The 11,847-nt window shown below is 44.5% G+C and overlaps 1 protein-coding gene across 1 annotated transcript; it reads left to right on the top strand.

Annotated features, from left to right (window-relative positions):
- Positions 1–3,640: 3,640 nt before the first annotated feature.
- On the top strand, positions 3,641–11,590 carry GPRC5D (G protein-coupled receptor class C group 5 member D). Its single transcript, XM_004592648.2, has 3 exons — positions 3,641–4,570; positions 10,243–10,310; positions 11,332–11,590. Exons 1-3 carry the CDS (start codon positions 3,676–3,678, stop codon positions 11,401–11,403), a joined length of 1,035 nt encoding a protein of 344 aa, XP_004592705.1. The 5' UTR covers positions 3,641–3,675; the 3' UTR covers positions 11,404–11,590.
- The last annotated feature ends 257 nt before the right edge of the window (positions 11,591–11,847 follow it).

The following is an 11,847-nucleotide window of genomic DNA, read 5'->3' on the forward strand; positions in this document are numbered from 1 at the left end:
AGGGAGCTCAGTGGAGGATGGAGTGTACAAGCTCCAATAAATGCTGCACTGTCCCATCCTATTGCACTTATAACACAATGACCCTGGGGCCTCAAACTCCAAGCCTGTCTGAGTGCAAAGCCCTGTACTAAACTGGTTACACCCATATAAAGCCAGCCCTGGAAATGCCAGGTAGCAAGAGAACCGCCCATTCCTGCCAGTGCAAGCCTTCCTTGTCCCATCTGTTCTCACTGGGTCATCCTAACAGCTGCAGGATGAAGAGTATGCTAGTCGTTCTCACGCTCTGAGCTCACGTCTAAGGGCCTGTCCTTGTGAGGCAGCATGAGTACAAGGAAAGGCAGGCGGAGTAGCTGCAAGGATGTGGCCAGCAGTCACATAGCCCCAACTCTTCCTAGCATGCCACCCCTGGGCGCATGGCTCTGCTTCCTTATGACTCAATTCCTCAAGTTATAACATAGGCTTCCTCACTGCTAATGAAAGGGTGATGCCAGGGCTGTGTGACCTCCAAGGTCCCCTGCAGCTCTGTTTCTGCGAGAAGAAACCAACGCCAATAGGTGCTGGGCCAAAGGCGTCTGGCTTCTTGCCTGTTTCATCCCTGTTTTTAATGGACTTGTGGTATTCAAGCTATTTGGGGTCATCAAAGCCATATCTCACATTTGTTGCCATATAAAAGCTGGAAGAAATGAGGGGTGAGTAAACTGGATGTGTGTGGGCAAAATGGGCCCCCCTGCTCTTAAGGATCCCAGCAAATGGGTTAATTCCACCACATTAGATTTAAAATAGCAATAATTAATGCCTGAGATGGATCCTTTTATCTAAGGTGCTCAAAGGACTTGGCGGTCATTAACCTATTAATTCACCTGCCTCAAGCCATAGGCGGTCAGAAGGAAGCTCCTCAGAAGACAGGCACTCCAGAAACATCATAGCCAACAAGGGCAACCCTGACTAAGCAGCAGGAGGAGGTGGGAAGTGGGGGTCGTCCAAATAGTTCTCTTCGAGGAATCAACTGGAAATCCCACTTGCTATTATAGCAACAGCAATGTAACCACTCACTGGGCTCGCTGTGCGAATGCTCACAGACATCACACTGCATCATCTGACAAATCCCTTTATGCTTAAACATCAACCTCTGCAGTTACAGACAGACAACAGTTATGCCCAAAGCAAGGAGAGGGGAGAACTCTCATCCCAAGGATGTGCCTAAGTCCATGGAGAAATGGCTATTAAAGTGACGAACTCTCTACAGACAGAATTCCACTGCAGGATGAATCCCTGGAGATTCTGTCTTATTTGCAGGAGGCTCCCGCTTAGAAGCATCTAGGGGAGGAATCCATGGCATTAAAATGTAGCTTCAGAAAAGACTGGAATTTACCATAAAAATCATTCAGTGAATCCAACCATTCATTACCCAAGAGGCGTTCCACTCAGGACCAGGAATTCTGGAAAAAGGAAAGGTAGAAATTCCCTCACCCTCCCCAAAACTATGTCACTACAAATCTAATCAAAAGGTGAATTAATCGACATAAAATAAATGAATACATTGTTAACTGAATATTCATCTATATATTTCTATTATTAATATGTTTCTTTTTAAATTAGCAACTTTGCTGTTTTAAAGACTTATTTACTAATCTGAACAGCAGTTACAAACAAGTGTAAGCAAGAATTTTCCATCAACTTAATTCACTTCCCAAATGGCCCCAACAGACAGTGCTGGGTCAAGTCAAAGCCAGGACTCCATCTGGGTGTCCAATATGGTGACAAGAGCCCAAGAGCTTGGGCCACCCTCCACTGCCCTTGCAGGCACATTGAATTCCGTGCTTTTCCACCCTACAGATCTTGAGTCTTGTGCAATTCGTGGAAGAAGGTGATAGAAGAGGGCTAGAATCAGGAAGGTAGACAAGGGTCGTGCACAGACACAGTAAGATGAACCAGATCTTAGAGGGAAGAAAGTGCTTGGATTAACAATTGGATCCGTGGGAATAAAACAGCGACAACACCTAAGCAAGGTGAGCTGGGGACAAGTTATTTCTTCTCAAGGCTGGGCATCAAAGCAACCTGACTAGACTGAGTGCTCAGAGAAAGAAAGGAAGGAAAGTTGACTGGGAAAGGAGAGCCTCTGGAAACCAGATGCAGCAAGCACAGATCCAGGGTCTTCAGACTTCTGTGTGAAGGCAATTTCTGGAAGAAATTAGGGATAGCCCGTGTGTAGAAGGACACAGTCCAGGATCAGCTGGTCTTTTTGACTGAGTTTTTATTGCAGAGCCCAGGCACAATGCAATGAAACCCAGAACAAGCACATCCTAGTGGGAGGAGAAGGGCAGGGGGAAATTTTAGCCAGTCTTGGACAACGCGAGGAATAGATGGTACTGGTAGGGGCCCACCTCTGATGAATGGCCAGGGCCTGAGAAAAGGTTCCCAGAAGAGAGGAAAAGAGATCCATGGAGAGAGGAGATAAATTTCACCCAATTTATAACATTCACAGCCACTGGCCAATTTCCCATCAGTATAGGCAAAATCACCCTGTCTTATGGCCCAGAGAAACTCCTATTAACATGATGAAGAAATGTTCCTTAATTCTTCCAACTAGGACCAAGATGTGGGGAAGTTTCTGGATTTCCTGTATCTGGCCAACTGAGGGCTTATATGGATTCTTATGTCCACTGGAATATTTGGGGAGGACACGGTCTTTTCTCAATTCATATCTCCTGCAGGACCACCCAAGGGCCCAGGGGCCCCTGGTCTGCAGTAGGATAAAACAAATGATTCCCAGAGCCATCTCTGCAGGAAAGTTGCTGTGCAACTGAAATAGGTGTGTCTTTCTGTCCTTCCGGTTCTTTTTATAGGCACTGAGGAACCCGAGTGAGGGCCTGCAGTCCTTCCGCCCATTTGGGGAGAGATTAAAGAAGCTGAGGTTGTCTCTTCTTACTCATTTGCAGTTACAACCTCGCCACGTCCAGTCTCAGCTCCCGAGTGGCCACGGAGAAGGTGAGTCGGAATGGAGGGGCCACCCTCTCAGCTAGGAGCCTACATCTCTCTTGATAGCTGGAGTCTGCCTTGGGGAAATCACTCAAGGCAGTGGGGCCAAGGTTATTCAATTCCAAGATATTTTTCCCCAAATAAATGTGTGGGACTTTTTTTTCCTGAGCCACAAAAATCAAGACATGGATTTTGGGGCTAAACCAAGAAGTTTGAAAGGAGATGTTTTGTTTGTATAATTCTTTGATGTGAACAAACCGCAGGTGTTTATTAATAATGTGTTGCAATTGGATTAATTTGATTTGGAAAGCAAAAATCAGTCATTAAAATTTGTTTGGGAAAAATATCTGCCTTGTTCAAGCAATGCATGATTACCTAGAATAATCAAGTAACCCGCTAATGTCGGACACCCTTATTCTGGAGCCTGCTATAGCTCGTGCCCTCTTCATAATGCAAAGTTGTGGTACATTTATTTTATAAAAAAGATCTGTAGTAGTCCTCAAATGCTATGGAGACTGTGAAATAAAATGAATAGGAGCCACCAAGTAAAACCATTTCTGCTTTTCCTAGCCCTGCCTAGGCTGACCCAGCAGGTGTTTTTCGTGTGGGTTCCTGTAACGTCTTCAGCTTGTCTCATCTTTCTCTTTCTGCAGGGCATCAGAAGACCATTCTTGTGAGGTCCACTTAGAAGTCACCATGTATGAGGACTGCATTGAGTCCACTGGAGACTACTATCTCCTCTGTGACACCGAGGGGGCCTGGGGCATTGTTCTGGAGTCCCTGGCTGCCATTGGCATAGTGGTTACCATTTTGCTCCTCTTGGCATTTCTTTTTCTCATGCGAAAGGTCCAGGACTGCAGCCACTGGAATGTTCTCCCCACCCAGTTCCTCTTCCTGCTGGGGGTGCTGGGGCTCTTCGGACTCACCTTTGCCTTCATCATCCAGCTCAATCAGCAAACTGCCCCGGTCCGCTACTTTCTCTTTGGGGTTCTCTTTGCTCTCTGCTTTTCGTGCCTCTTGGCTCATGCCTCCAACCTAGCGAAGCTGGTCCGGGGTGGATGCTCCTTCTCTTGGATGACAATTCTGTGCATTGCTATCGGGGCCAGCCTGTTGCAGACGATTATCGCCATCGAGTATGTGACACTCATCATGACCAGAGGCATGATGTTCGTGCACATGACACCCTACCAGCTGAACGTGGACTTTGTGGTCCTCCTGGTCTATGTTCTCCTCCTGATGGCCCTCACGTTCTTCGTCTCCAAAGCTGCCCTGTGTGGTCCGTGTCAGAACTGGAAGCAGCATGGCAGGCTCATCTTCGCCACGGTGCTCATCTCCATCATCATCTGGGTGGTGTGGATCTCCATGCTCATGAGGGGCAACCCGCAGCTCCAGCGCCAGCCGCACTGGGACGATGCGGTCGTCTGCATTGCGCTGGTCACCAATGCTTGGGTTTTCCTGCTGGTATATATCATCCCTGAGCTCTGCATCCTCTACAGATCCTGCAAACAGGATTGCCCTGTACAGAGCAATGCCTGCTCCATGCCCGTCTACCAGCGCACCTTCCGGGCAGAGAACCAGGAGCTGTCACGAGGTACTTGCCTGGGGGACTTGGGGTGCGGAGAGGTGCTCACTTGGGAGAAACTGGGAACGAGCAAGGTAATGGGATAGAATGAGAAAGAAATGGTCAGATGTTGAGTGGGTGACTTCATAGTTCCAACATGGAAATGAAACTTCCAGAACCAAAGTTAAATTTTGCAGAAAAACGAGTTCTTCCAAACTAGAGCTTTATAGAGAAAGGTCGAGACAGAAATAAATCAAAAGCCATTAAAAGGATAGCAATGACTGAATGCTCACGTTGGGTTAAGAAAGGCATCCACTATAAGCTAACTAGCCCCAAATTAGGCTTGTACTACAGTCGCATGACTGCCAGTGCTAAGTCCAGAAGTGTTGCTTTTAGAGTTCTAAAGTCCATCCTAGCAACAGTGATTGGCATTTCAAAATTTTGAGTCTCAAAGCTAATTTTCCAAAAGTCTTCATCTGATTCATGAAATTCCTAAGACTCACTACATATAAAAGTCACACAGCCAAATAGCCTCTGAATTTCTGCTTTTCTAACCATTCACAGCTGAATATTCTTCAAGGTTTACCAAAAAAAACAGGAAGAAATATTCTGAGTATTTTCAAGATGTGTGTTCTTTATGAGAAACAAAGTAATACATAACATTTTCACAAATATTTCTGAATCGTATTTTAATCCTTCCATAAACCCAAGCCACTGGCTATACTTTAAGAAATCAAACATATTTTCTATGTTAACAAAGATATGTGGACTCCCAGAAACCTGAGAGAAACGGTGGCTAATTGCGGTTATCTGGGCATATGTAAAAATTCATTCATTCCTTTTCCAAAACATCTGGTCTATTATTCATAATCAAATATCATAGTTTTACACCATTGTTTTGTCTTAAAAGGCATCTGATTTTTCATTTTACTTCTAATGTGTGACTCTGGTGTTATTTTTTTGTATTATATAATACATACAATATTCACCAGGCTTGAAATATTAATATAAGCTTTGCTTTTAAGCACATGCACATCTTAGAGCTGCAATCTGTGGCTAATTGTACATTCAAATTAAATCCTTTTCAGATAAATACATTGATTTTTTTCCTTTCAATTTATTTGGCAAAGAGTCAGAAGTTGACACTATGCATCTTTCCTATTAAAGTTTTCCATTGCTTCTTGATAATGTACAATCAGATCACTGAGGTCTGCGGTAAAATTGCAATAACTTTTTCTTGACAATACTTCTCAACTCTCACCAGAAGATAAGACTTTGTATGCTTGTTTTTACTGTTATTGCATGGGTCCAGGAAACAAAAGTCACAGAGAAAGTAATTCTTGGAGTTTCACAGTCATGCCAGGATTCCATAGTCTCAATATCCCATACTCTCCAAATACTAGTCAAATATTTTAAGTGTTCTAAGAAGTATCTATTAATTGGAAAGAGCAGGGGCTTGCTATACTATTATTTCTCAGTTTGGCCAAGAATATCCTATTATGCAAACAGGGTTAGAAAATCCATCCCTGAGCAGAAAATAGTTTGCCAAGAACAGTCATTGCTAACATCGTTGGGTATTTTGTGGGAAAAGAAATCAATAGTGCAATAAACAACATATAGATTGCTCTCCAAGATTGAGTACCAGAAACTCAAGATCAGATTATAGAATCAGAATTTTAGATCACCTGGAAAACACATGAACGTTCAGTGTTAGAATGGTTAAAACTCAGTGAAACATTCAAGATTAGGCCTAGCAAAGAAAAACATGCAAAGCTATGCAAAGTAGCAAAATGCTCCCCAAATATTATATAAGCATCTGAAAAAATCATAAGTGTTATTGTAAGTCCTGAGTCGGCAGTGGAAATCAACAAAAGTATGACTGGCAAGAACCATCGTACCAGCAAGAATGCTAATTCCAGGTGGGGAATCCACTAGTAGGAAAAAAAAATGGGAAGGAACTTGGAAAGACTCAGAGGAAAACTAACAGATGAAGGCTCTAACGTGAGCACTTGATGAACAGGTCGAGACAATGAAATTGAGACAGTATTCATTATGCTCGCTATGCCTTTCTCGTAGGCTAAGCAAGTTCTCGCTCTGAGTTCTGCATTCAATCACATGATTTTGTTTGACTCCATGAGGCATTTGTCATGTGATTCCTCTCACTAATGCTGCTTGTTGGGAACTTCCACTGGGTAATTATGTGATTTACCACTCGCTGATAAGCCCAGAATCATGCAGCTGAAAAGAAGAGTTAAGGCTAGACGTGCTCCGTAAAGGCTGGAGTGAGTGTGAGGACTTCCTCCCGGGAGGCTGTGGGCTTGCCATTGTCCATCTCCAGTTAAGAGAATAGATGGAAATGGTTCAAACCCAAGGTCTGAGGGATTTAGATCAAATATGGGAGTAAGAGTTGGTAAACACTCATTGCTACAGATCAGGGAAGGGGATTAAGGATCCATTCCCCTGGAACTCTTTCAAAAGCAGATTAAGCTGATCTCTCTGAAGTGGCTTAAGGACTTTAATGCTGAGATATAAACACATGTGGCTGGAGAATGAAAATGCAATGGGGCATGTCATGACAGGACAGCAAACATAAATATCCCTTGCCCTGGGTTGTAAGTCTCTTCCTAAGAAGCTGTATATTCATTGAGCTTTCCTTTTTGGAGAAAAAAAAAAAAAAAGAGGGGGGGGATTAATTTATTTTAAAAGCAGAGTGACAGAGAAAGGAGAACAGAGAAAGTTTACTTCTCCCCAGGGCTGGGCTAGGCTGAAGCCAAGGGCCTGGAATTCCATCCAGATCCCTGCGGGAGGGTCAGGGATGCAAGCACTGAGGCCATCCTTCATTGTTTTGCCAGGTGTGTTATCAGGGAGCTGGGTCAGACTTGGAGCAGCCCAGACTCAAACAGCAGCTCCTAAGGGGTGCCAGCATCATAGATGGCAGTTTAACTCACTGTGCCACAACACTGGTCCCTACTGAACTTTAAAATCAGTTGCTGATAACCACACTCTGAAGCAAAAAAGCAAAGACATGTGCTCTCATGGTATGTGATTCAAGTTGTACAGTTCAGCATACTGATAGGTTCAGAAAACCTCAACACGAAGACACGTAAGAGCAGAGCAATTAATTTACAGGGGCCAGCATTGCGACACAGTGGGTAAAGCCACCATCTGCAGCACCAGTATTCCACAGGAGTTCTGCTGCAAGTCCTGACTGCTCCAGTTCTCATCCAGCTCTCTGCTGCTCTGAGTGTCATGGAAAATGGTCCAAGTGTTTGGGCCCCTGCCAACCACAGGAGAGCCAAATGAAGCTAATGGCACCTGATCTGGCCTGGTACAGCTGGAACCATTAAGGCCATTTGAGGAATGAACCAGTAGATGGAAGACATCTCTCTCTCCCTCAAACTCTGAAGTTCAAATAAATAAATCTTTAAAAAGAAAAATAGCAATTTGTGCAGCATACAAATGAAGCTGTTAAAATGCAAAATAAAGAAGCAATTCTGAAATCAGGTTAATGCTTAATTAGTTCATTTACATGCATGTAGGATCATGTTATTCTAAACATATCCTTCATTAATTAATTAGTTGATGGATATTTTACTTGTTTAATGTTTACAGTTAGTACATTTTGGAATTTTTTCAACACAGTACAGCTAACCTTCAATAAATAAAATCAGTGCTCTTGATTGAGAATGTTAAGTGATGTAATCTGTATAGGTTATTGAATATAGTAGAATATCAACTGTGGCTCTTTCTTATGAAAGCTCCCCTTCTATCACTGCCTGTTTCATCCATTTTAGGTTAGTTAGAATATTATTGTATCAAGTTTTCTAAGCAAGACTCAGCTTTATTCAAGTTGGAACTTTTCCATCCAGAGTGCAATTTGTAAACAAGCCTAGCATGGTTCTTCTTGAAGGTGTTAGGAGTCTGTATAATATAAATATGAGCCAATGAGTATTTAAAAAAAAAAAAAAACAAGCAAAGCAATGAAAGCTGCTCCCTAGTCAACACCAGTTTAACAGAGTAGGGTCCTCCTTAACAATTCTCAACATGTTTGTCTCCAAGGCATGCCCACCTTCCCAGGGCAAGCACCACCGGAATGATCCCAAGTGCTAGCATTTCTGCTTGTTCTTTCGTGGGAAGCTTGTTCTTTTTTTGTCGCGGAGTGAGAGCTGGTAACAAAGCAGAGTCAAGGGCAGCGTTCGGTCGGTCCCAGGATAGATTTGACACAGACAGTGCTGTGCATCAAGGCTCAGAGGCCAAGGCTAATTGGGCAGCCGAGGATGTAGAATGGGGCCTCCGAATGGGGCTTAGGGGTGCTGCTCTGCTTGGGAACCCATCTTAAGCCCAAAGCAAGGGCCCCAACCTCCAGGAGCTCCCAGCTTCCTTGTCTTTATTGGATGAAGACAGTGCCCTCCTGCCTCCTCTGCAGGCAAACATCGGGGCTCCCTTGGCGCAGGCTTCCCACCATGAGGATGTTGCCAGTTTGATACAGAAAAACTTCATGGATAATGATTAAAACTGGAAGCATTGACTTATACCTTATGAACTGGTCTAATGAGAATATGAAATGAAGCTACCAAGGGGCTGAGTATAAAAGTCTTATTACGTTATGGAGGACAGCTAAACCCAAAACAGCTAATTTTGCCCTGAAGGGAAGAGAAGGGCCTCCTCTCACAGCAGCCAACCCCTCTGTAACATTCCAGAAGGAAAGGATGCCAAGCAGTGGATGGTCACTACATCAACAGCGCTACCACCCGTAATATATACAAGATAGTACAGACGGTATTTTCCATATATTAGGCACTGCTATGATGTTGTTTGACGAATCTGTATAAATATGTTGATCTCATCTCCAAAACAACTCTCAGAAATAGATTACCATGACTTTTATAATGATTTATTTCAATCCCACAGGAAGCAGGCAACAAAAGGTTAGCACACTTGGGCCTTGTTAACACAAGTGAGAGACAGTGGCTTTCCTCATGGTCTCTCCAAGTATGAACCCTATGACACAGTCATGGCCATGATCAACAAGGAACAATGACACATCCAGCAGAGGTTCAACATTAGAGACAGACACAGTCCCTGCCCATCCATCTTGTAGTATGGTGGAGGATACAGATATTACCCAATCGTATGCATGACTTAGGGTCAGTCTGATGAGAATACGAGAGAAAGCTGGCTACCAAGAGGCTGAATGAGAAGAAGTCTTGTAATCCCAAGGACAAGAGCTAGACCAAAACTTCAGCTCATCATTATTCTGAGAAAGCAGAGAATTGTCTCCAGAGATTTTGTTTTCATTGTATCTGCTCTTAAAACTTGAATCCAAGCAGGTGTGGACTCGAGCCTAAAGGATCTATAGAAATGAGTGGGGTGCCCAGGGTCATTTGGGTCACACTGGGAGGATACCTTGACCCAGGGCTAAATACTCTTTTTCCATAAAGTGATGGATCTTCAGCATCTCCCATTGCTGAACTCGGAGCTGCTTCTCCTGAACACACACGTGCTATCCATAGGCAAGTTGGCCATCAATCTTAAGCACGCTCCTTTAAGTCATCACTCTTTCCCAGACCAGCCTCAACCAAGAATTCTTGCTGAAGGGTCAGGAGGCACTTTGCGCAGCACCGAGTTGTCTCACCGTCCCCCTGGACTTCTCCACTTTGATCTCTGACACTAACCCAGCGCTTCCCTCCTTTGGCTTTCAGCCCGAGACAGTGATGGAGCTGAGGAGGATGTAGCATTAACTTCATATGGTACTCCCATTCAGCTGCAGGTAAATGCGCTCTCGTCTGCCCTCCCCCAGCAGGGACACAGCCAGCCCTCCTTCCTTGGGAGAGCTCCTGGGCTTCTTATCCCATGGCTCTCCTGGCCCAAGAGAGGATAGGCACGGCAGGACCTTCCCCTAAAGACTGAGACCTGGAGCCATCCAGATTTAATCAAGTGCAGCGTTTCCCTCCCAACATCCACCACCACCATCAACAAAAGAGCTATGCTCTCAGGCAGGTGAAGGTGCCCGCAAAGACAGGGCAGCTCGGAGGGGTCTTTGTAAGAAGGAAACAGTTTGGACTCACAGAGCTTTGCCTTGCCCACCATGGCAGACTGTAAACGGGTGTCAGTGCCCAGTCCCTGAGCCCCCTCCAACTGCCTGACACCTCCCTGTCTGGCTCCAGCAGCCCAGGCTACCCCTCCAAGAACTGGGCTGAGTCCTGCAGCATCATCTGACTGCCCAGATACATGAACCATTTGCAACACTCTCAGGACCAATCAGAGGGGCAACTGCTTAAGAACACTGGAGACCACTCCCATTTGTACTGTGATGGCTTCAACACATGCATATCCGGACAGCCCAAAATACCACAAGGGGACATAACTCTTTTATTATGGTAATTAAAAGCAACTAAAATCCAAGAGTTAAAGTCATGCTCAGGCCCTCTCTCCAGTAAATTTTACTACCTAAGCTAATCCCCTGAGTCTGTTACCAGAGACTTAGCACTTTCCTAAAATGACACACAGACCATGACATTTTCTGGGATAAACTCACAAAGGCATGTACGTGCTAAGAAACATCTGGACTTTTCCCTCAAGATTTTCCTGGATGAGTTTCAATTTCCACTGATGAGCGATTCAAAAACCTTGCGAACCTATCAGAGGGTAGGCTTGGCTTTTTCTCTCCCCTTGCTCTTTTTAATTAAGAAGGAATTAAATGATGGTGAGATAACATTTCAAGGCACAGTTCTGGAAAATATGATCTATGCTGACTCAGGAAGTTGATGGTGGTGTTTCTTTCCTTTCAGACTGTTGATCCTGCACAAGAATATTGCATCCCTCGGGCAACAGTAAGTTCCCCACAAGATGCAGGGTCATAAGGCCTAGAGGAAACACGAGTGGTGACGACCTGGAAGACGATCCTGGCTAAGGGAGCCCCCACAGGCCCCACGAAGCATCAGCCCAGCCCTCCGGCTCTGTTTCATGGCCCCGTCCATCCATCTGGACCCTTTGTGGAAGACTTCCCTTTTGAGCATAATTACAGTCTTGCTGGCCACCCTCCCTTGACTACCTGTCTCTTTTTTCATGTATGTAACTGAAAACTTCCCTTTCGTAGAAATGCTGGAAAGAACCAGTGCGTCTTACTAACAGCTGCATGACCCTGGTCTGAAGAAGTTAGGATCATCCTAGTATGGCAAAGCACAAAGGTTAGTAGTAACTTATTACCACTGGGCTATTCACTGAATCCTGTGTTGTACACTGCAAGAAACACATCACACAATTTAACCTCTTTAGCATATTATAGCACCAGGTTCAGTATTAAC

The sequence above is a fragment of the Ochotona princeps genome, chromosome 27 (assembly GCF_030435755.1).
Source record: "Ochotona princeps isolate mOchPri1 chromosome 27, mOchPri1.hap1, whole genome shotgun sequence".
NCBI classification, from domain to species: domain Eukaryota; kingdom Metazoa; phylum Chordata; class Mammalia; order Lagomorpha; family Ochotonidae; genus Ochotona; species Ochotona princeps.